General features: G+C 46.1%; 6 protein-coding genes across 9 annotated transcripts in view; 2 read left to right on the forward strand and 4 right to left on the reverse strand.

Moving 5' to 3' along the window:
- Positions 1-953: 953 nt before the first annotated feature.
- Positions 954-7,440, forward strand: tmem19 (transmembrane protein 19). Its single transcript, XM_030353445.1, has 8 exons — positions 954-1,130; positions 1,315-1,475; positions 2,620-2,733; positions 4,496-4,633; positions 4,874-4,950; positions 5,736-5,913; positions 6,643-6,852; positions 7,033-7,440. The coding sequence occupies exons 2-8, from the start codon at positions 1,349-1,351 to the stop codon at positions 7,191-7,193; spliced, it is 1,005 nt and encodes a 334-aa protein (XP_030209305.1). The 5' UTR covers positions 954-1,130; positions 1,315-1,348; the 3' UTR covers positions 7,194-7,440.
- A 26-nt stretch (positions 7,441-7,466) lies between these two features.
- On the reverse strand, positions 7,467-8,161 carry LOC115541632 (histone H3). Its single transcript, XM_030353453.1, has one exon. The coding sequence runs from the start codon at positions 8,047-8,049 to the stop codon at positions 7,639-7,641; it is 411 nt and encodes a 136-aa protein (XP_030209313.1). The 5' UTR covers positions 8,050-8,161; the 3' UTR covers positions 7,467-7,638.
- A 139-nt stretch (positions 8,162-8,300) lies between these two features.
- LOC115541635 (histone H1) lies at positions 8,301-9,602 on the reverse strand. Its single transcript, XM_030353456.1, has one exon. The coding sequence runs from the start codon at positions 9,570-9,572 to the stop codon at positions 8,955-8,957; it is 618 nt and encodes a 205-aa protein (XP_030209316.1). The 5' UTR covers positions 9,573-9,602; the 3' UTR covers positions 8,301-8,954.
- A 1,546-nt stretch (positions 9,603-11,148) lies between these two features.
- LOC115541633 (histone H2B 1/2-like) lies at positions 11,149-11,967 on the reverse strand. Its single transcript, XM_030353454.1, has one exon. The coding sequence runs from the start codon at positions 11,897-11,899 to the stop codon at positions 11,522-11,524; it is 378 nt and encodes a 125-aa protein (XP_030209314.1). The 5' UTR covers positions 11,900-11,967; the 3' UTR covers positions 11,149-11,521.
- A 488-nt stretch (positions 11,968-12,455) lies between these two features.
- On the reverse strand, positions 12,456-13,044 carry LOC115541634 (histone H4). The gene has a single exon (XM_030353455.1). The coding sequence runs from the start codon at positions 12,932-12,934 to the stop codon at positions 12,623-12,625; it is 312 nt and encodes a 103-aa protein (XP_030209315.1). The 5' UTR covers positions 12,935-13,044; the 3' UTR covers positions 12,456-12,622.
- A 3,356-nt stretch (positions 13,045-16,400) lies between these two features.
- The window catches only part of slc26a5 (solute carrier family 26 member 5), a 15,223-nt gene continuing 8,062 nt past the window's right edge, over positions 16,401-23,561 (forward strand). For 2 of the 4 annotated variants that reach the window (XM_030353857.1, XM_030353859.1), the window contains exons 1-5: positions 16,409-16,579; positions 17,245-17,424; positions 19,969-20,108; positions 20,649-20,759; positions 22,927-23,105. In XM_030353857.1, coding sequence (XP_030209717.1) covers positions 17,267-17,424; positions 19,969-20,108; positions 20,649-20,759; positions 22,927-23,105 — 588 coding nt within the window. In that variant the 5' untranslated portion in view covers positions 16,409-16,579; positions 17,245-17,266. Of the gene's footprint in view, positions 16,580-17,244; positions 17,425-19,968; positions 20,109-20,648; positions 20,760-22,926; positions 23,106-23,561 lie in introns of all 4 variants that reach the window. The other 2 variants (XM_030353860.1, XM_030353856.1) reach the window with 2 other exon arrangements.

Consider the following 23,561-nt stretch of genomic DNA (forward strand, 5'->3'; position numbering starts at 1 on the left):
TGTGTGTGTGTGTGGGTGTGTGTGTGTGTGTGGGTGGGTGTGGGTGTGTGTATGGGGGAGGACCTCCTTCTATAAAATCTCCTCCTGGGGTTCAGACATCTCTTCTCTTCATCCACTGCAAGGTAATGAAGCTCTCTGCTATACATACGTGTGTGTGTGTGTGTGTGTGTGTGTGTGTGTGTGTGTGTGTGTGTGTGTGTGTGTGTGTGTGTGTGTGTGTGTGTGTGTGTGTGTGTGTGTGTGTGTGTGTGTGTGTGTGTGTGTGTAGGATTATGAATTATGTGTTTGTGTTCAAGCCAGTTTTGTGCGGGTGTGTATACTTATGTTTATGTACATATATTTGTGTCGTTATTAGTCAGTCCTATATTGAGACTTGCCTGTCCTTCCCGATGTCTTCCTCCGGTACTTCAGCCTAATGAGAGCCATCACTAGCAGCTAGTTATTTAGTTTGTTTGTATTTTCTTCAATCAATAAACCAACCAGTATCCATTCCAATGAGTTTGTTAACATTGTGAACCAGAATTGGTGACAGTGTTGTTTTTAAGTTTTTTTACAAGATTACATTCTATTGATATTAATAAGTGATATTTATATTACGTAGATAACGCTACCCATGGTTGTGTAATATATCATTATGTATATCATAATAATTATATGCAAACTGGTAAATGTGAAAAATATATAATAATACGTTTAGGGTAATATCTTTTATAACTTTGCTGGTGCCCTGGGTCTATTAAGTTAATGATAACCTATCACAATCATGATTATGACTAAACATAACAAAGGATAATATCCTCTAATGCTAATTCATATAATGAATCAGGTTAATTCGGGTTACTATCCAATAATAAAATAATCATGTATATTATATAATCATATCTAACATATAATCATGTGTAATATTTTATTATGCAATATATATAGATCATATATAATCACATGATCCGGTCTGTCACTCTAATAGTTCCGCTTTACGCTTCCGGTTAGGCGGATCTCTTCGCTTTGCGCTCGTCTGGTTTACTATTCTTTATATTTATTGTTATCTTCTCTTTAGTGGTTTAATATTCTCTCTTTAGTGGATCCATTATCAGTGAAGCATGGTGGTCGGGGGATTAGTTGGTGTTGTGGTGAGCTTTATCCGTATTATATTAACAATTATTAACGTGTTGTTTGTCGTGTAGTATCCCGGTTTGTTGCGGAAAAACTCCGGGTTAGATAGTGACGGAAGGTTTTATCGAAAGGTTTATTTAATAAAACACTCATTCAGGAGTGTAGAATCACATTATATAATGTCCACTGTTCTCCCTCCAGCCATCCCGCTGGGTTCCCTGTTCGAGTCCCGACCATGGAGTATGAAGCGAACAGCCAGCAGGACTACATCAAGATGGTGACCGACATGATCATCCTCTGCGCCACCCTCTCCCTAAGCCTCTGCTTCTGGGTCCTGTCAATCATCATCAGCTCCTACTCCGGTCAGCGCGCGCGCACACACACACACACACACACACACACACACACACACACACACACACACACACACACACACACACACACACACACACACACACACACACACACACACACTCTGTTTATTTTATTGGTTTAGTTCAGGGACATTGCGCACTAATCAACATTCAAAATGTAAGTGAGCCAGAGTTAGCCTGAGAGGCTAGTTTTCGTCTGTTGTCCCCTGCCAGTTATTCAAAAGGCAACCTAAAATTACAGAAATAAAATGCATATAAACAAAGATTAAAAAACAACATAGTAGTAAGAATGAATTGACAGACAATGGCAAACCAACAATAAAATAAGCAGACAATAAAACACAGTGTACATTAAACATTATAGGAAAGTGCACAAAACAGTAGATTAGAGCAGGACAAATGCACCTACAATAAAAACACATTCAGCAGCATAGAACACAAACATGCAGAACAAACATATATAGCAGCATAAAGCACAAACATGCAGCACAGACATACATCAGCCTAAAGCATAAACATGCAGCACAAACATATACAGCAGCATAAAAACACAAACATGCAGCACAATTAACTTAGAACATGACCTGCACAGGACAGGAGCACACAAGAGACAAGCAAGCAGGACACAGCATTTACCAAGAAGTCGGCAGGAGAAGCAATTGCAGTCCTAGTGTGTACATAATTGGTGACCATTAAGCCATATTTTTAGCTGTCCTGAAAAGGGACGGTAAGAACTAATTTCTCTAATATGAGCTGGTAGTGAGTTCCATTCCTGCGACGCTGTAACTGAGAACGCTGAGTGGCTAAAGGCACTTTTTCTTAAGGGTACTACACAGTCTCCCCGGGACGAGCCTCTGGTTGTCCGGTTTGTATTTGACCTCTGAGTGATACACTGTTGAAGTGGTGGGGGGGCTTTGTTGTGCACAATTTTAAAAATAAGGCAAAGATTTGCATACTTTATTAGGTTTTCCCAGCTCAGAAGTTTATACTTTCTTAAAATTAGACAATGGTGGTAGGTGTTTAATGTTATATATCACTGCAAACTATAAATATAGCATCCATGTTGAGTTTAACTCGTGTTGTGTGTGTTAAACCCGTGTTGTGTATGTTGTCTAACTGAATGTGATTCCAGGGACTCTGTCTCCCGTGTCGCCGTGGCGATGGCTGCTGTCCCTCCTGGTCCCACTGGTGCTGGCTATCAGGGCCGTGAAGAGGCGGAGCTTAGACTGGACCGGAGCGCTGGGAGGTGAGCTCCCATTGGTTAGGAACACACTCGCTCACTCACTCACTAACTGCTCACTCACTCGCTCACTCACTCACTTGTCGCCCACTGCTTACTCAAAAATAAAGCAAGCTATCTTTGACTTCCCATAGATCTCAAAGGGCTTCCTCAGTTATCTTCTCTATCTTCAGTATATTGGTACATATCGGTCACAGTAACACGTCTGTTGTCAAACATGAACCAGCAGCTCTCCAATGCACGCATTCTCTTACTCAGTATTCACTAAGAGTTATTAACACATTACTTACCAAGAGTTTGTAACTCAGCAGCAATATTTTTTCTTATTTTATAAATAAAAAATAAATGTAAAAAAATAAAATAAAAACGGTCACGATCAATATTCATCTTTAATCGATTGTGTCTTGCGTTCTCTTTTGATGTTTATTTCCTCTAACGGGAGCGTTATGTGAGCAGTGTCCTATCAGGCGTGGATCCCTGTCCGACTACAGAGGGCCGCCTATACTAGACGTTGTCTCCTTTAATCGATTAGCACAGTGGGCTGAATGTCAGAATTCTCCCACGTCACACGTCAGCTTGGCGCTCAGAGAGACGAAAGGGTCGGATCAACACACTCATTCATCCCTTCAAAGTCCAAATCCATCTCTACAGAGACAGCTTTTCATAAGTTGTGGCCCGCCTCCAACATATACTCAGTCTGCAGTCTGCTCACAAGACTTCAGATTCTCGGAATAAAACGCTGAAGATTAGATTAAATTATATGACCTGTCAAATGATGTTTTTTTTCTTTACATACAAAAGCTTTCTCATGCTAGGAGGTGATGGTCGGTCACTTGGTTCCTAGGGGGTGATAATTAGAATTGGGTTTAGGTATTGACAGTCATATGATCTATTATGTGTGTTATTAGGTATATATTTATACAACGGGGGGCCTAAATTCAGCGATCTGATTGGTTCCTAACTGTTGTATAATGAGCGTATACATAACTGCTATGACGCCCGATCATTTTGTGAAAGTTTGCATATCACTCCGCGCCTGGAAGTAGAAACAGTTACAAAGTAAAACATATGTTGGATGATGGAGAGGGTGTAAATGTTGTTACTCCGGGAGTGAGCAAGGCGATGGAGAGACTAACGAAAGCTTAGGCACACGGCGAGTGAACTGCTCCATAGGATAAATTGCCGGCGTACCGCTCTAGCCGAGCCTTCTCTCGGAGAGACGCTAAAGTGTGTTGCATAGCGACCGTCGTGCATTTTGAAGGCAGCCAGGAGGGACTACTTTTTTGTATTCTTTAATAAAACGGCTACTTTGACTTTCTTGGTTTCTTTTTAAATGTAGTGTGTCTATGACTTTCGTTTTGCCATAATAGTAACTGTTGTATAAAAGCAATAGATCACTTCAGTCAGTGGTATGTGCTCATTATACCACTGTGAAGGGGGTCGCCGGCCCTCCGCTGCGCGTCGGGGCCGGACAACACCCCTTAACAGTGGTATAATGAGCACATACCACAGCCTGTCGTGATCTATTGCTTAAATATATATATATTAGGGCCGTTGGAACAAATTTCCGGAGTCTAATATAAATTGAATAGTAAAGAATGTCTACTAATGGCATGCTGAAATGAGGCTAGGAGTTGTTCCAATGCTACAATGCTATGTTCTATGTTGCTATTAGAAGATAACATTTTAATGTTATGTTGTAATGCTATGTTATAATGCTATGATGGCATGTTATAATGGTATATTAACATGAAATGTGATGTTGCAGCGGTGCTGGTGGGCTTCGTGCTGTGCATGGCCAACCTCAGCTTCTTCGTCTCGCTGCTCTTCTTCTTCTACTCTTCGTCTCGGCTCAGCCGCTGGGGAGGCGGAGTCAAGAGCAAGATCGACGCCAACTACAAGGAGGGTAGGTCAAAGCCTTTAAACACTGGTTTATAGACACTGGTTTATGTACGGCATAGGAGTTAATCAGATCTCTCTCTCTCTCTCTCTCTCTCTCTCTCTCTCTCTCTCTCTCTCTCTCTCTCTCTCTCTCTCTCTCTCTCTCTCTCTCTCTCTCTCTCTCTCTCTCTCTCTCTCTCTCTCTCTCTCCTCTCTCTCTCTCTCTCTCTCTCTCTCTCTCTCTCTTCCCCCCCCCCCCCCTCAGGAGGTCAGAGGAACTGGGTGCAGGTGTTTTGTAACGGAGGCGTTCCCACAGAGCTCGCTCTGCTCTACATGATCGAGGTAATGATGACAGAACATGTTAGCTCCTCTTCATCTGGATGAAGGGAGTAGCATGTTAGCTCCTCTTCCAACTGAGAGTAACAGAGTAGCATGTTAGCTCCTCTTCCATCTGGATGAGCATGTTAGCTCCTCTTCCAACTGAGAGTAACAGAGTAGCATGTTAGCTCCTCTTCCATCTGGATGAGCATGTTAGCTCCTCTTCCATCGGAGATAGGAAAAGAGTAGCATGTTAGCTCCTCTTCCCTCTGAGATTAACAGAGTAGCATGTTAGCTCCCCTTTCATCTGGATGAACAGAGTAGCACGTTAGCTCCTCTTCCACCGGTGAGGAACAGAGTAGCATGTTGGCTCCTCTACCACCTGAGCTGAATAGTATAGCATGTTAGCTCCTCTACCAACTGAGATGAATAGGGTAGCATGTTAGCTCCTCTACCACCTGAGATGAATAGGGTAGCATGTTAGCTCCTCTACCACCTGAGATGAATAGGGTAGCATGTTAGCTCCTCTACCACCTGAGATAATAGTGTAGCATGTTAGCTCCTCTGCCACCTTAGATGAATAGAGTAGCATGTTAGCTCCTTTACCACCTGAGATGAATAGGGCAGCATGTTAGCATGTTAGCTCCTCTACCACCTGAGATGAATAGCATAGCATGTTAGCTCCTCTACCACCTGACATGAATAGGTTAGCATGTTAGCTCCTCTACCGCCTGAGATGAATAGCGTAGCATGTTAGCTCCTCTACCACCTGAGATGAATAGCGTAGCATGTTAGCTCCTCTGTTGCAGGCGGGTCCCGGGGAGCTCCCTGTGGACTTCAATCAGCACTACTCAGCCTCCTGGATGAGTCTGGCCCTGCTGGGGGCCCTGGCCTGCAGCACCGGGGACACCTGGGCCTCGGAGGTCGGGCCCGTCCTGAGCCAATCACGGCCCAGACTCATCACCACCTGGGAGGAGGTGCCCGCAGGTGAGCCGCTGTAACCAATCAGGGCTCGAGTCGTTGAGACACGTCGTTAACCAGGCATGTCGTTGTGTGAATTTTCTGAGGAAGCTGTGGCTGCATTAGCCAAGAGCATGCTAATGCTAGCGAGCAGGCAAGGTCCCTGGGCCGCTTTGAAGCTTGTGACTGGTTGAAAAGGGACTGATGGTTTGGTTTGGATGTGACCACTGTCGTCAGAGAGGTCCTTTACCTTTTGGAGATGCACGTTTTTTAAATGTGGGATCCAGATTGCCAGGAAAACACTCTTTGCAGGTTGCCTTACAACAATGTGAGCCACTGTTGCCATGGTTACATGCTGCTACTAGGAATAAAGGAGACGGTTTGACACCGCAAGAGCAAAACCCAACGACAGCTCTGTTATTATAACTCTAGATCTATGATAATTCTGTCAAGCTGCAAGCTCAAGCAATTGCTGAAAAAAATGTTTGTAAAACGCTGCTGTGCACCACTGAGCCGTTTGGATTGTGGGCGGGGCCCTCGTTGATTGGTGCATTGCTGAAATATTCAGAGCGCACAAGAGTGTGCACGTGACAAGCCCATAAGGCAAAGCCTGTATTAAATAGAATGTCCTTCTGTATAAGCATGGGCTAGTATTAGCATGTCCTCTCCTGTCTTAGCATGGGCGAGTGTTAGCATGTCCTCTCCTGTCTTAGCATGGGCTAGTGCTAGCATGCGCTAACCTGCTCCTCCCCTCAGGTACTAACGGAGGCGTGACCTCCGTGGGATTGTTTGCCAGCTTCCTTGGTGGCCTCGCTGTGGGTGCGGCTTACTTTGTTAGCCAGCTGCTTTTTGTCAACGACTTGAACCTGGCCAATCCACAGTGGCCAATCATATTGTACGGGGGCGTGGCCGGTTTATTGGGATCCCTTCTGGACTCCTTCCTGGGAGCCAACATGCAGTATTCAGGTAGGAGCTAACGCTAGAAATTGAGTGCTAACATGCAGTTTATAGCTTGGAGCAACCCACTAACGTGTGTGTGTGTGTGTGTGTGTGTGTGTGTGTGTGTGTGTGTTGTGATGGTGTGTGTGTGTGTGTGTGTGTTGTGTGTGTGTGTGTGTGTGTGTGTGTGTGTGTGTGTGTGTGTAGGTTTCGACAGCAGCGTGGGGAAGGTGGTGAGCTACGAGTCGATGACCACCCGACATATCAGTGGGAAACCCGTCCTGGACAACAACGCCGTCAACCTGTTCTCCTCCCTGCTGGTCGCACTCATCCTGCCAGGCCTGGCCTGGGGCGCCTGGCCGCAGTAGACCCAACCCACCACCAGCCTCCCCCTGTAGACCCCACCCTCCACCTCCACCACCACCACAACCACCCTCCCCGTGTAGACCCCACCCACAGCCTCTAGCCCCCCCATCTAGGGCATCTATGGAGTCGTCCTGACCTTCTCTGAACCTCAGTGTCTTCTTGTGTGTAATATTATCATGATGATGAATGTGAAATGTAATGTAACATGCATCTCAAATTGAACACTAAATTAAAAACCTTCATTTTCCTATTGGCTAACGGCCCTAAGTGTGTGGAGATGCAAGTTTTAAATAAACATTATTTAAACCATCTAAAACGATGGTCTGCATCAAAAAAAACAAATAAAAGTTGTCGCTTGGCCTCAGCCGGGAAGGATAAATAAGGAAAGATCTTCAGTGTATTTGGTGGCTCTTAAAAGAGCCGTTGTTGGGATGTGACGCGGTCGCCTTATGCTCGCTCTCCGCGGATGCGGCGGGCAAGCTGGATGTCTTTGGGCATGATGGTCACCCTCTTGGCGTGGATGGCGCACAGGTTGGTGTCCTCGAAAAGGCCGACCAGGTAGGCCTCGCTGGCCTCCTGAAGAGCCATGACGGCGGAGCTCTGGAAGCGGAGGTCGGTCTTGAAGTCCTGAGCGATCTCCCTCACCAGGCGCTGGAAGGGCAGCTTGCGGATCAGCAGCTCGGTGGACTTCTGATACCGGCGGATCTCTCTCAGGGCCACGGTACCGGGCCTGTAGCGATGGGGCTTCTTCACGCCGCCGGTGGCCGGGGCGCTCTTTCGGGCCGCCTTGGTGGCGAGCTGCTTCCTGGGCGCTTTGCCACCGGTGGACTTACGAGCGGTCTGCTTGGTTCTGGCCATGGCTGGTTAGATGTGGTTCGTCTTGACGATGTGTGCTCCTCTCTGGGCTGCAGGAGACTATATACCAGTAGCAAACAAACGCTAGACACTGATTGGCCGTTTTGAAGAATGCGTAGAGGCTAAAACGTATACTATTGGATGAAGCTCGGTTTTCACGTCACATGTGACTCGTCCCCTAACTATACAGAGAAAAGCTACAACTACGTTTGTGTGTACATTTTAAATGTGTCCATAGTCTATACAATTTAAGCTATTTCGTCAACATTTATTGAATAACAAAAGTGAACAGTATAAATTAAATATGTAACGAATGTACTATAAAAATTAATTTGATCAATATTTCTTGATTGTGCCCATACGGTTAGGCGGGAAAATTCAAACGCCAATTCGCCATGGCTAATGATCTTATATTTGGTCCAAATCAGTTGCGGTATGTAGCAACGTGGTTTAAATGTGTTGATTTGATTCCAACATTAAATAATGTTCCCTAACATATTTGCGACGGATTTTTTTTTTCTTTTCGAACAGCTGTACTATGGAGCGTGAGATTGGCCGGAGAATCGGAGCAGCGGGGCCGGTATTCCGTTCGCTAGGAACGGATGTAAGGATGCCCACTGTGGGGGGAGGAGACCTCGGGGAAGACCCAGGACTAGGTGGAGAGATTATATCTCAACACTGGCCTGGGAACGCCTCGGGACCCCCCCGTCAGTTGGTCAATGTGGCCCGGGAAAGGGAAGACGGGGGCCCCCTGCTTGAGCCGCTCCCCCCGCGACCCGACCCCGGATAAGCGGATGAGATGAAACTCAAAACAAATTTCATTGAGGTATGTCGGTAGACAGCAGAATCACTCTTTGGTAGATGTATGTGGCTCTTAAAAGAGCCTTTGTGGTTTGGGGGTGTAGTGTTTACTTCTTAGCGGGGGCTTTCTTGGCCGCCTTGGGCCTGCCGACCTTCTTCGGGGAAGCTTTCTTGGCCGCGGGTGCCTTCTTGGCGACGGGCTTCTTGGCGGCCTTCTTGGGCGTTGCCTTCTTGGGGCTCTTGGCCGCCTTCTTGATCAGGGCTTTCTTGGCCGCTGCGGGCTTCTTCGCCTTCACCGGAGACTTCTTGGCGGCTGCCGTCTTCTTGGCCACCACCTTCTTCGGGGATTTCTTGGCGGCGGGTTTCTTAGCAGCGGGCTTCTTGACTTTCAGTGCAACCTTCTTAGCGGCTGGCTTCTTGACCTCGGTCTTGCTGATCTTGAAAGAACCAGACGCTCCGGTTCCCGTAGCCTGGAGCAGAGTTCCGTTGGCCACCAATTTCTTCACCGCGACTTTGACGCGGTTATTGTTCTTCTCCACGTCGTAGCCGCCGGCAGCCAGAGACTTCTTCAGCGATGAGAGGGAAACTCCGCTGCGCTCCTTTGAGGCGGTCACGAATTGAACAATCTGGTCGCTCACACTGGGGCCGGCTTTCTTCGGCTTGGCTGCGGGCTTCTTCTTAGCGGCTTTGGCCGGGACAGCGACGGCGGGTGGGACTTCAGCCATGGTGGAGTAATAGTTCTAATACGAGTGTCTGTATGAGAAGTATTGCTGAGCGGCGCCGGTGGGCTGTCCTTATACGCACGATGAGAACCGTACAGACTCAGTCACACAAGCGCTTCATCGGGCGTCAGAAAGGTCGGGTCGTTTGTGTTTTCTCCTTGATTCAATTCGGGTGAAATTCAAAGACTATGCGAATATTTGCCCCTTTGCATCAATAAACTACAAGAACACCTGTTAAACTTGATATGTACCGAGTTTTATGCGCCACATATTCAGAGAATATGATAAAAAAAACATTATATTGTGACGTGACATGGTTATGACAGCGCCTAAGTTTCTTTAAGATTCATTTTTTAACCACATAGCGACGTTGTTAATGCGGACAGACTTGAAACATGAGAGAGACTTCGGACAAACATGTTATTCTGAGCAACGTTTGAGAGAGGTCGGTAATTAGGGTTACAATTAACCTTTTTAGTGGCTTGTAAACACACGATCTAGGTCTCTTGCGTTATAAGGGCCCACAGAGCATCTGTAATATTGGGGAGAGCGGATTTAAACTGAGCCAGCGGGTCAGTTGACTCATCCCCTGTATTTAGGCAACTGTATACTTTATTTTTTTCATTTGACCATGAATGCAGGAAGCACCAATCAATTATATCTGGCTGTGATGGAGAGAAGCACATGTTAAAGTTGGTATAATGACTATGTCAAAGCAAATGTATCCACGAGGAAAGATATGTCATACATGTAGGTGATTTGCTGAGGTATAAAACCATGGGAATAATTTAGGCAACGATTAGCCTGAATTTTTAAACTGGGCAGTTTCCATAATGGTTGCTGTGTGGGGCAATGTGAGCCAAATGCTGTGGGGTAAGTTGAGCCAGTTGTTCAGCTCACACCACCATGATGCCCTGAACTTAAGTTAAGTTAAGGCTCTAAAGTATAAAGTGGTATTTCAATGTAGCATTACCTAACTGATTTTGTTTCTCATAGTTTTTAACATTGTAGAAAAGCTATCATGATGCCAAGAAAGGGAAAGGATCCCGACCAGCACTGGATACAAGGGTGGAGAATCATCAGAGCAGTGGCAAAACAATGAAATATTGACAGGTTTTATATTGTTTAACATTACCATGAGAAAATATATACGGCTATTTGGAAAAGGGGAATGCATTCAACGTGAAAGAGTAAATCGGTCAATTTACCCCGATGGCTCAACCTACCCCCAAACTGCGGGTGAGCCCCAAGACTTATTTTTTAGGAGAAGTTATGTTTTCACAGACCTATGTCATATGCATTGTTATCATTTGGATGGACATCCTAAAATAAAGGTGTGCTTTCATAGAAAAATTTGCTAATCTTACCCCACTCTCTCCTACAATAAAACATTGGTAATGGAAGGAGTCTGACACGTTTTTTTCTGGTATCCGCCATATCATCAGAAATCAGTCGAAACTATGCAACTATATTTACTTTTTCTTTAATTTTGACAACCTCCCTGAACTAAGATGAAGGCCACCTTGTATTTTTAATGCACCCATTCAAGTTTCTACCTAGACTGTACAAATCTAGTGTGTTCATGTACCATTTTAATCAATGCTCAGCTGTTAAATAGGCTCAAACGTTTTGGATCGCAGTTTTAAATCAGCCTGCTTGTATTTGACAGGACAAATACTCAAGGAGACAATCACTTGACAACGACTATGTATGCTATTGTGAGACATACCACGGGAAGGGTAACTTGGAGGCTATTTGTTTTGAGTTTGGCCCAAGTATATAATACTAACCAAATAGTTACAGGAAACACCGGCGAACTGATCGACTCTACCCGGCGGCCAATGTGTTAGCATATAACCCCATGTGGAGGCAGTTCATAGTCAGAAGGAAAGATCTTAGGCAGAATTGGGTGGTCCTTAAAAGGACCGTTGGATTGGTTGTAAATTGTCAGTTTACTTGGAGCTGGTGTACTTGGTCACCGCCTTGGTGCCCTCAGACACGGCGTGCTTTGCCAACTCCCCGGGGAGCAGCAGGCGGACGGCGGTCTGGATCTCCCTGGAGGTGATGGTGGAGCGCTTGTTGTAGTGAGCAAGGCGAGAGGCCTCACCGGCGATACGCTCGAAGATGTCGTTGACGAAGGAGTTCATGATCCCCATCGCTTTGGAGGAGATGCCGGTGTCGGGGTGGACCTGCTTCAGCACCTTGTACACGTAGATGGCATAGCTCTCCTTCCTGGTCTTGCGACGCTTCTTGCCGCCCTTGACTGCGGTCTTGGAGACAGCTTTCTTTGAGCCTTTCTTCGGCGCGGATTTGGGTCCTGGATCAGGCATGATGAAGTTAAAATCTAGATGAGGTCAGCGTTTGGCTGCCATATTATCATAGGAGGCGCATGCAAATCAACAGTGTTGGTCCCGTTCTATGATTGGCTGAAGAATAAGGAACGCGCAACCATGTGGCGTTGGTCGGTATCACAACTTTACAGCAAATGATTGGCATACCCTCTCAACCACAACATTTAATAGTTCAACTAAACGTTTAAACAGCTTCATAGTTGATCTCATCTCAGACGTTTACTGGTTAGATTTTTACTGGTCCAGCTGGCCGGTTCAGTATACAAACCCATATCAAAACATGGCTTAAATTAAAGCTTTAAACAAAGCTCAATATTTGTTATATCAATGGATTACGTTGCTGAATAACCAAGAGACATTGTATCCTGTTCAATAAAATCTTGAGTTAAAGCATTGTATTTATTGGTTGGACTCGATCGGCCAATCTTTTCAAGGTATACATCTACGGTTGCATTATCCCTGCCTCTTCAGCGCCAAAATGTTTTATCGAGGTTTGAGTTCGTAGATGACCCGGAGACGATGGGGTAGTCATTATTTAGTACCGATGTTGATAAGTGGATTAATTTGTTAGAACTGATAGTAAAAATCCATGTTCTTATTAACATGAGAATCGTTGACATAGGAACGATAAATGCAGGTTAGCTTTTCATGATATTTGGGCGGCTCTTAAAAGAGCCTTTGTTTGAGAGCAGGTGATCATGTTTAACCGCCGAAGCCGTACAGGGTGCGACCCTGCCTCTTCAGGGCGTAGACCACATCCATGGCTGTGACGGTCTTTCTCTTGGCGTGCTCGGTGTAGGTGACGGCGTCACGGATCACGTTCTCCAGGAACACCTTGAGGACACCGCGGGTCTCCTCGTAGATCAGACCGGAGATACGCTTCACACCACCTCGGCGAGCCAGACGGCGGATAGCTGGCTTGGTGATGCCCTGGATGTTGTCACGGAGAACTTTACGGTGGCGCTTAGCGCCGCCTTTCCCGAGTCCCTTTCCTCCTTTGCCTCGACCAGACATGATTCTGTAGGTTATTGAGGATGAAGTGAATTGTCCTAGAAATCCTGCTCCGGGTTTATAAAGGCGGGTTGAGGACCTGAGAGAGACGAAGGGGGAGCTCAAGCACAGGCCGCGCCCAGTGTTCCGAGACCATCAATTTATTCATGGACGTCATTCATTTAACAACACTATACTATTTGTTTATGCAGTTTGAAGCGGTTTTTATTTATTTATCTTATTTATTAATTATTTATGTTAAACTTTTTCACTATTGATTACATGCATATACCACACAATAGTATACATGTATATACCACACAATACTATGAATTGTATAGTGTTTATTGTGTATACATATTTATATAAATATATATACATACTGCAATATATATTGTAGTATGTATTGTATTATATATATATATTGTAGTGTGCGAGAATCTGCGGACTGCAAGACAGGAAGCGGATCGTGGACGGGGCGGATGTTGTAGCAGGAGGAGGAACTTGTAGCAAGAGGCGGGAAATCACACAGAACTACATGAGATGTCAAACGAGCGTTCTCTGAGATGGTCTGGGTGGCTGCAGCGCTGATGGCTGGAGGTATCTAGCCTCCTCAACTCTAGGTTCAACTTCATGTGGTGTGTCCCAGCCTCGCTCCGACAGTTTTTTTTTAATAGTAGCCTACCGTTTGGTACAGTCGTGTGTCCCCCAGACTTTGAGCTACTTAAAGGGAGATCAGTTCACGGAATTAAGTCTCTTTCCTAGAGAATAAAGACATTTATAAGAACAGGTTTCCCTTGAAATCAGTTTATTCTTCTTCTGAGCTTGTCTGTTACATATTGCCAACATTGACAATTTGTCCACTCATTCATTATGTGCAGTACGTGTTTTGTGGCCCACAGGTTGGTAAACACTGCATAAGCAGTCACCTCAATGTGTGGCAGTAATGGACATGTTAATGGCGTATCTTCTTGATAGATGAGAGAAGTACAGAGGATTTCCTCATCCAGACATTCATGACAGGTTGACAGCTTAACAACAGGTAATAATAGTAAGTGTTCGGGGGCGGAGGTAGGCCTACTCCACCCTCACTGCTCTGCCGTGCCAGAATATTACATCTAATCGAGAAAAGTGCTGTGAATAATAACGGCATGCTACAATTCTGTGGACAGTAGTCCTACAGACTACAGTATCTGCCTACTGAACCAAACTATTACGGGGTCCTACTTCCCAAAACGTCGACCACGTGAACCCCTACATTTTTCCGCACCTGGGGCCGTATTCACAAAGCATTTTATCTTACCGCTAGGAGTGCTCCTAACTCGCGCTAAAACATTTTACGTAGGAGTTTTTTCTTAAAAGTTATTCACAAAGCCGGTGAGACCTACTTTTACTAAGGATAAATCACAAAGAGTGAAATAAGAGTGACGCGCCGTTGCTATGGATTACGTCAATTCTCGTGCACGAGTTTAGAAGCGGTCAGTTCGGTGATTGGTTGTTCAGACGAGCCCGCTGAATCACCGAAAAACAAGGAAATAGCCTAGGCTAGAAATGAATTCCTATTAAGTAGTTATAGTGCAGTTAGCAGAATACACGCATGATGACAATTTTGTGCGGACCACGATAATGACGTTGTAGCCTGCACGTTCAAGAGAGAGAGAAAGCAAACAATAAAAATACGTAAAATCTAAAAGAAAATAAATGTTACGAACTACCCAAGTGTTGACTGATTTGTGCCAAGGTGTTTACCTAAAATGTGTTTTCAAAGTGATCCCTAAATGCCAGTCCACTCGGTTCCACACGGCCAAATTCCTTGTAGCCTAATGTTGATCGCCATCATCATCATCATCATCATCATCGTCTGGCTGTGGAATGTTCCTCCGCTTGCAAAGGTTGTGTAGAATGGCACATACAGTGATTACTGTGCTTGCCCTCTCTGGGGTGAGGCGTATTTCGCCGTGGAGGACATGAAACCGACGTTTCATCTGCCCAATTCCTCTCTCCACAACATTTCGTGTATGTTTGTGTGCTCGCAAAGAGCCAATACGATGTGTTTTACGCAGAGGACTAAGCGTAATCTGCGTAATCACTTACATGTTACACTTTAACTGTGCTCCCGGATGTGGATTAAGGTAGGGTGTCTAGAGCCACGTCTTGCATGGATAGTCACTGTCACCCAGCAAGTGACACCCAACTCCTGCATCTCAAAAAGCTGCCTCAGACCGCTCACCATTAAAATGCGCGAATCATGGGTAGCTGAAGATCCAGGCCACTTTGCAACAACATCCAGTAGGCTATGTTAAAATTTGCATCAAAAACAACCTGCGTGTTGATGGAATGCACTTTCTTCCTATTGACGAACACGACCTCGTCTTTTGATGGCGCAATTATTTTTATTTTTTTAAGTTATATATATATTTTTTTAACTTATAATTTTTATAACATTTTATTTCGGGACTAATCGGATTATTCCTGTTAGTCGGGGATGTTATTGCATCGCGCATTAACTCCACAATAAGTTGAATACCCTAACATTTCGTCTCGCAGGCATTTTAAGATTCTTTGTGAATAGGTCTTACTGAGTTAGGAGTCCTCTTGAGGACTTTTAAGCTCTCCTAGATTTAGGTGCTACTTTTAGTCCTAAAATACTTTGTGAATTGCTCTTAGTGAAAAAAGTTAGGAGTCCTAAATTTAAGAGTGACACGCCCATTATTTTTAGGAGTTACTCCTAAATTCGCCAGTTAGGACCTACTTTTAGCCCTAAGATCCTTTGTGAATACGGCCCCTGATCAGTCACCCAGAAACAGACGGACGTGTTTGAACGCAACGCTGGGACGATATAGGCTGTACGAAGCGGTTCTGTGTTGTGTTCTATATCAGATACCGTCTGTCCAGATATTTCCTTATTATTCCTTATCTTAACATCCCAGTCATTGAATCATCTACACACAACTAGGTTCACAATTCGACAAAATAAAACATTGTGTCCCATGTAACAGCAACAAGGACATTTTATAACAATATTTAAGGCGTAACATATCTCTACTATCTGTACAGTAGTGTTTTAATATAGAGTCTGATTTGTTACTATTCCGATCATTTGATATTTTGTACATAGGATTCTCTATGTAAAATAACGAGGTTCAAAGAAACCGTTTTTTAGAATCAATCTCATTATAAAATATCAATTTTATGTCAATGCATACATGACCAATCAAGGTCTAGGCAAGGCAAGGCAAGGCAAGACAAGGCAAGGCAACTTTATTTATAGCACTTTTCATACACAAGGCAGACTCAAAGTGCTTCACATTGAGTCTACATAATTATTGTGTATCCTTCGAAAGATAATTCTTTATAGAGCAGTGTCCGTTTGGATGGTTACGACATTTTTTTAATCAAAACCTCTATGGAGAAATTGAATGGGATTTTTACCTCCGGAACCACACTGTTGCGTTCAGTCCCGTGACTGAAGTGATGACGTAGGGGGCGGCGTGTGACGCGTGTCTGTCGACCCGCCCCTCGCCCGGGTCTCCATCGGCTCCGTAAACACTTCGATGTGAGCCGTGTGACCTCGGCTCTGTTCGTGTTCTTCCTCTTTGTGGTGAGCCGTGATCCTCGCCTCTGCTCGCGTTCTTCTCGGGGTGTCCTCAATTTACTCGGGGTTCATAGGTAAGCACGTGACCGATACGGGGATACATTCAGCGGCGCGCGGTAGAACTGACTCCTCTACCACGGGTCGCTTTCAGTCCAACTGCCTGGCTCAGCTGTCAGTACTAGTACATTAGTAAACTTACGTCTTAATTTATACACCGCTACTTTGGTTTACACCTTAACTAATACGCCTTAACTAGTCAACCTTAACTGGTGTCTACTAGTACAGCGTAACTAGTCCACCTCTACTGTGTTTTCTACTAGTACACCTTAACTACCTCTACTGGTTTCTCTTCTAGTACACCTTTACTACCTCAACTGGTGTCTCTACTAGTACACCTTAACCAGTACACCTTTACTAGTCCACCTAGACAGTCTGATGTGGTTTCAATTTGACTGCTATCCTGTTGACCTCCAGGGTGGAGAGTAGATCTACAGGTTATTATATCTGTTGTACATCTATATTACAGGTTCTGTCTGTTGTACAACTTTATGCTATGTTAATTAATGTTGTACATCTATGGTACAGCAGGATCTATCTGTTTTACATCTATAGTACAGGTTGTATCTGTTGTACAACTATCTCACTGTATATTATGTGCTAGAAAAATTTCCTGAGGAAGGAGAATTGTATATATAGAGGTGGGACTTGAGCCAGTGGTCTCTACATCTGCTGATCTCAGGGGTCGAAAGTCGAAGGTAACCATGGACGAGGAAGGGGGCGTGTCCACGGATGACGAGGCCCCGCCCACCTACTGCGTCACACGCCCGGCGTTCAACGAGCATCGACTTCGAGATGAGCTCCTCCATCGCCGCCAGAGAGTGGAGACCTCCATCAAACACAGGCTGGCCCAGAGACTCAGGTACTGTCTAACCCCTACCTGCTCCTTAATGACCTGTCTCTGTACTGTTAAACCCCTACCTGATCCTTAATGACCTGTCTCTGTACTGTCAAACCCCTACCTGATCCTTAATGACCTGTCTCTGTACTGTCAAACCGCTACCTGATACTTAATGACCTGTCTCTGTACTGTCTAGCCCCTACCAGATCCTTAATGACCTGTCTCTGTACTGTCTAGCCCTTACCTGCTCCTTAATGACCTGTGTTTGTACTGTCTAACCCCCTACCTGCTCCTTAATGACCTGTCTCTGTGCTGACTAACCCAGGGATGGGCGACTTTCATTATAAGAGGGACACAATATTTCATCATCATCAGAAGGCCACATGACGTGCACTAATCGGATATGAGGGAAGCTACAAAATAATTAAAAATAAGAACAAAACATATGTATATATATGTCTGTATGTTTATTTAACCAACATAGATACATTTTAGATTATCCATGCTCAAATGCAATGTTTCAAAAGAAACTAGAACAGGCACATGAGTGATTAGTATTTTTTTCAGTGCAAAGGGCTCACATCATCATTCAATGATGGCACAAAACTGAAAACAGTGTACCAACATTAAGTGTAACCACTAGCATCATATTCAGTGCATTTTATTTTTGCCCCCACTCCACTTTCTGAATTGACACACATTTCCCCCACACACATGGCCAACCTCACCCACAGTAGGTAGCCTAAATCAGGCTCTCTCTTAAGGAGAAACTTGTGGTTTCGCCTGCTGGCGCACAATAGACTGAAAATCGATGTCAATCTTTGTGCATCCAATCCGCATCAGATGAAAAAGAGTGTCGTCCGTGAGCCTGTTTCTCCCTTTTGACTTAATGTGCTTCATTATTGAAAAACCTCTCTCACAAATGTAAGTGCTCCCAAACATGCTGGCCATTGAGAGAGCAAAATCCCTGAGGAGTGAAAAACGTGCCTCTGGGAGCAGTCTCCAAAATGAAATGCCTCTCTCAGTTTCGAACCGCAGAGTTCGAGCTGCAGTTCTGATGGGTGTTCGTTCGCTGACAGCACCAGAGAGAGGGTCGGTGAATAACGCAATCAGTGGTTGCGTCACGTGAAACTCTTGGAAACGATCGTTAGACTGCTCCTGCAATTTTTCAATCTCGGCCCTGTACTTCTGAGTTAGTGGCTCAACTTCTGAATTAGTTTCTCGACTACTTCAGATTCAACTTACTACAATTTCGCCATCTGACAATGGCTTCCTTGTTTTGGCAAGCTCCAGCGAAACAGCATGAGACACTTTGAGTGCCGATTCCTGTGTAGTTGTGGCTCTGGTAAAAAGTCGGTGTTTCCACCAACCACTATGAAATGTCCCCTTTCGTCAGCGATTACATAGCCTACATGGTTTTATTATAGCTCGATCATTAAATCGTTCGACGAAACCTCATCCGTGAGGGCCTACACAACAGGGATGGTCGCACAGTGGAATGCTGGTGGAAAACCAGCGGACGAGCGCTGGGCGGAGATGTACGTGCATTTATGCATAATATATCACACTTCAGTTTGCGATGCTTCTGCCTGGCACAAATCCTCCTATTGAGCGGATCTTTTCCATAATAAAAAATACTTGGACTGACGAGAGGAACCGCATGACCGTTAAAGGCGTTGCTTGTTACATGGACCAATTTTGATGACGCCAAATTCACTCCTCAAGCAAATATGGGTAGGGTAGTTTGAAGAGCTTTTGTCTCTCTCTTTTGGATCGAGGGCGGCCAGTTGCCCATCCCTGGTCTAACCCCTACCTGCTCCTTGATGACCTGCCTCTGTACTGTCTAATCCCTACCTGCTCCTTGATGACCTGCCTCTGTACTGTCTAACCCCTACCTGCTCCTTGATGACCTGCCTCTGTACTGTCTAACCCCTACCTGCTCCTTGATGACCTGCCTCTGTACTGTCTAATCCCTACCTGCTCCTTGATGACCTGCCTCTGTACTGTCTAACCCCTACCTGCTCCTTGATGACCTGCCTCTGTACTGTCTAGCCCCTACCTGCTCCTTGATGACCTGCCTCTGTACTGTCTAGCCCCTACCTGCTCCTTGATGACCTGTCTGTGTTTATCTACGCCTCTTCATGGCTCGTTAGCGAGCTGGTGGCACAAAAGCAGCCAACCGTGACGTAGTAAATCTCTCCGCTCTGTTAATGATCTGCTGACTGCTGGTGTGTGTCGGATCCACTGGCCAGCGTCTCAGCAGCTGACCTCTGACCTCTGCGTCTGTGTCTCAGGAGTTAGAGCGGGTTGGCTGGCAACTTGCAGGTCGCTAGTTCGATCCCCTGCTCCTCCTAGCTCCTAGAGTGTCAAGGTGTCCCTGAGCGAGGCACCTCACCCTGACTGCTCCTGACGAGCTGCCTGTCGCCTTGCGTGGTTGACACCGCCGTCGGTGTGTGAATGTGTGCATGAACGGACAAAACTATGAGTGGCCACGGGTTAGCGCGGTATAAATGCAGTCAATTTTCCGTTTACTCCGACCTCTGACCTCTGACCCCTGACCCCCAGGTGCACCTCTCAGCGGGCCCGGGGGGTGGCGGTGCGGCTCCTCCCCATCCTGTCCTGGCTCCCCTCCTACCCGATCCGCTCCTTCCTGTTCTACGACGTCATGTCCGGGCTGAGCACCGGCGTGGTGCAGCTGCCCCAGGGTACGCACACTACACCGATACACACTGCTACACGCTACACACTGCCACACTCTACACACTCCACAACAACGCACTACTACACAACACAGTACTGCACACAACACACACTGCGAACTGCTGCACACTACACACTATACAAAAACACTGTTAGCACACACTACTACACGCTACACACTACCACACTCTACACACTCCACAACAACACACTACTACACGCTGCTACACAACACAGTACTGCACACAACACACACTACGAACTGCTGCACACTACACACTATACAAACAACACACTGTTAGCACACACTACTAGACACAACATACACTACCACACACAACACACTAGCCACGCAACACACTATCACCACACACTACCAGTGCTGTCCACAGTGTGAGTTCAGATCAACTGTTTGTTTAACAGTGAGAGATAAGGCGGGGGGGGGGGGGGGGGGGGGGGGGGGGGGGGGGGTACATCAACAAACCACGATGGGAAGGTTCCAATGTGTGTGTGTGTGTGTGTGTGTGTGTGTGTTCGGTGTGTAGGTCTGGCCTACGCCATGCTGGCGGCGGTGCCCGCTGTCTACGGCCTCTACTCCTCCTTCTACCCCGTCCTCCTCTACACCTTCTTCGGGACGTCCCGACACATCTCCGTCGGTGAGCCCCAGGGTCAGGGGGTCAGAGGGTCAGGGGTCAGAGGTCAGGGGGTCAGTGCTGCGACACCACTGGGTTCCCCGTGGTCCACCCCACCCTGGGTGCTGGTCCCCAGAGGTCCTGGGCTGCTGTTCCGGAGGAAACCAGAGCTTCTGGGACTGAGGAACCATCAGTGCCTCCTAAGAGGAGGAGCTGTACAGCCTCCTCCGCTGTGGCGTCACCCTCTGACCTCTGACCTCTGACCTCCTGCCCGGTCCACAGGGCTCCTCCCGGAGCCACTGCTGGACCAGCGCCAGGCGTCCAGGGAGCGACTAGGAGGCTGGATAACTAGGAGTTAAGACGTGGAGGGAACGATTAATGGATTCTAACCGACGTCGCAATGTAATAATAATGATAATACATTTAATTTAGAGGCGCCTTTCAAGGCATCCAAGGTCACCTTACAGAGCATAAAATCATCATAAATCGTTAAAAGCAAGACATTGTGGAAAAACAAAACAAAACAAACAAACAATCAAGACAGTGATCAGTTAGACGTTGTGTGCGAGTTTGAACAGGTGAGTTTTGAGTTGTGAGTTGAAGGTTGTAATGGTGTCTGACTGTTTTATGTGTGGGGGGAGGGAGTTCCAGAGCCTGGGTGCTGAACAGCTGAATGACCGGGCACCCATTGTAATGAGACGTGATGTGGGGATACATAGTTGTCCAGCAGAGGTTGAGCAGAGGGAGCGGGAGGGAGTAATAATAGGCCGCGATTTGCAAATCGCAAAGGCTGCGATTATTTTTTTTTATCTATCTATCCAGGCCTAAAGGAAAAAGCAGTTCATATGTTCACGGCTTCCAATGTGTTGGTCATACTATAGAATGATGTATTGCTTGTTTAGTCAATAAGAGAAGAACATAAGGAACTTTATATAGATAATATTGGTCAAAATACGCAATATTGGTCAAATAATCGTAATTCGATTATTTCCCCAAATGTTTCAGCCCTAGTGTAAACCTGCGGGACATAGCTCTGGAGCAAGGCTTTAGCGTTTCTCGTGCATAGGTGCTTCTGTCGTCACGGTACATTGCACAGTAGTCCGAGATTGCTATTATCTTCATGGCCACTCCTTTGTCTGGCGTGTTTATCTTTGATGGATCATAAATCCTTCCCTGCCATCGTCGTGAATCTGAGTCCACCCACCCAGTTGCAGAAGCAGGAAGGAAGGAAGAATAAAATAAAGATATTTTAAGGTTTTCATAAGTCAGCACGAAATTAAATTTAAGGCTGGGTTTTTTGTGCCGATACTTTATCACAATCAGTTCTCTATCACAGCTACAGTCTGTCCTCTATCACAGCTACAGTCTGTCCTTTATCACAGCTACAGTCTGTCCTTTATCACAGCTACAGTCTGTCCTTTATCACAGCTACAGTCTGTCCTTTATCACAGTTACAGTCTGTCCTTTATCACAGTTACAGTCTGTCCTCTATCACAGCTACAGTCTGTCCTCTATCACAGCTACAGTCTGTCCTTTATCACAGTTACAGTCTGTCCTCTAACACAGCTACAGTCTGTCCTTTATCACAGCTACAGTCTGTCCTTTATCACAGTTACAGTCTGTCCTCTATCACAGCTACAGTCTGTCCTCTATCACAGCTACAGTCTGTCCTTTATCACAGCTACAGTCTGTCTTCTATCACAGCTACAGTCTGTCCTCTATCACAGCTACAGTCTGTCCTTTATCACAGCTACAGTCTGTCCTCTATCACAGCTACAGTCTGTCCTCTATCACAGCTACAGTCTGTCCTTTATCACAGTTACAGTCTGTCCTTTATCACAGCTACAGTCTGTCCTCTATCACAGCTACAGTCTGTCCTTTATCAAAGCTACAGTCTGTCCTTTATCACAGCTACAGTCTGTCCTTTATCACAGCTACAGTCTGTCCTTTATCACAGCTACAGTCTGTCTTGTGTCAATAATCGTGTTGTGTAACTTCCTGTGTGTGTGTGACTCCCTGTGTGTGTGTGTGTGTGTGTGTGTGTGTGTGTGTGTGTGTGTGTGTGTGTGTGTGTGTGTGTGTGTGTGTGTGTGTGTGTGTGTGTGTGTGTGTGTGTGTGACTTCCTCTTTGTTACTTCCTCTTTATGCCCTCCTGTTTATGACCTCCTGTGTGTGTGTGTGTGCCCTCCAGGTACGTTTGCGGTGATGAGCCTGATGATCGGGGGGGTGGTGGTGCGCGAGGCTCCTGACTCCATGTTCCCGATCCCCGCCGCCAACGGCAGCAACGTGTCCACCGTGGACCTGGGGGCCCGCGACGCCCAGAGGGTGCAGGTCGCTGTGGCCCTCACCACGCTGGTGGGCCTGATCCAGGTCAGACCCTGACCCTCGAACTTAACCTTAATTCCTGACCCCTGACTTTAACCTAAACCCCTGACCTTAACCCTAACCCCAGACCTTAACGCTGACCAAGAACTTAACCCTGATCCCGACACCTACCGTAACCTACAACCTTAACCCTGACCCCTGACGCCGGTCTTACCCCTGACCCCTGACCCTTGCCTGATACGGGGCAGAACCTGCATTAGCACCTGTTCACTGCACAGCGATCAGACGCTCTTACCACTAAGCTGACAGACTGCAGCCAGTCGGGCGGGGGTTCTCATAAAGGTTCTGTATTCAAAGGGAGCTGAACTGATGGCTACTCAGTGGTGGCTAACGCTACCTACTCAGCGTGCTAACATCCGGGTTGATCCTGTTAGCTACTGATTGTGCTAACGCACTGTGGTTCCTAGCTGCTGCTAGCTGCTCTGTGCTAACGCCCTGTGG

The sequence above is a fragment of the Gadus morhua genome, chromosome 4 (assembly GCF_902167405.1).
Source record: "Gadus morhua chromosome 4, gadMor3.0, whole genome shotgun sequence".
In the NCBI taxonomy this organism is placed as follows: domain Eukaryota; kingdom Metazoa; phylum Chordata; class Actinopteri; order Gadiformes; family Gadidae; genus Gadus; species Gadus morhua.

Coding starts and splice junctions, on each gene's coding strand:
- tmem19 (XM_030353445.1), top strand. CDS start 1,349: ATGGAGTATGAAGCGAACAGCCAGCAGGACTACATCAAGATGGTGACC. Junction 4,634..4,873: donor CGACGCCAACTACAAGGAGG/GTAGGTCAAAGC, acceptor CCCCCCCCTCAG/GAGGTCAGAGGAACTGGGTG. Junction 5,914..6,642: donor CTGGGAGGAGGTGCCCGCAG/GTGAGCCGCTGT, acceptor TCCTCCCCTCAG/GTACTAACGGAGGCGTGACC.
- LOC115541632 (XM_030353453.1), bottom strand. CDS start 8,049: ATGGCCAGAACCAAGCAGACCGCTCGTAAGTCCACCGGTGGCAAAGCG.
- LOC115541635 (XM_030353456.1), bottom strand. CDS start 9,572: ATGGCTGAAGTCCCACCCGCCGTCGCTGTCCCGGCCAAAGCCGCTAAG.
- LOC115541633 (XM_030353454.1), bottom strand. CDS start 11,899: ATGCCTGATCCAGGACCCAAATCCGCGCCGAAGAAAGGCTCAAAGAAA.
- LOC115541634 (XM_030353455.1), bottom strand. CDS start 12,934: ATGTCTGGTCGAGGCAAAGGAGGAAAGGGACTCGGGAAAGGCGGCGCT.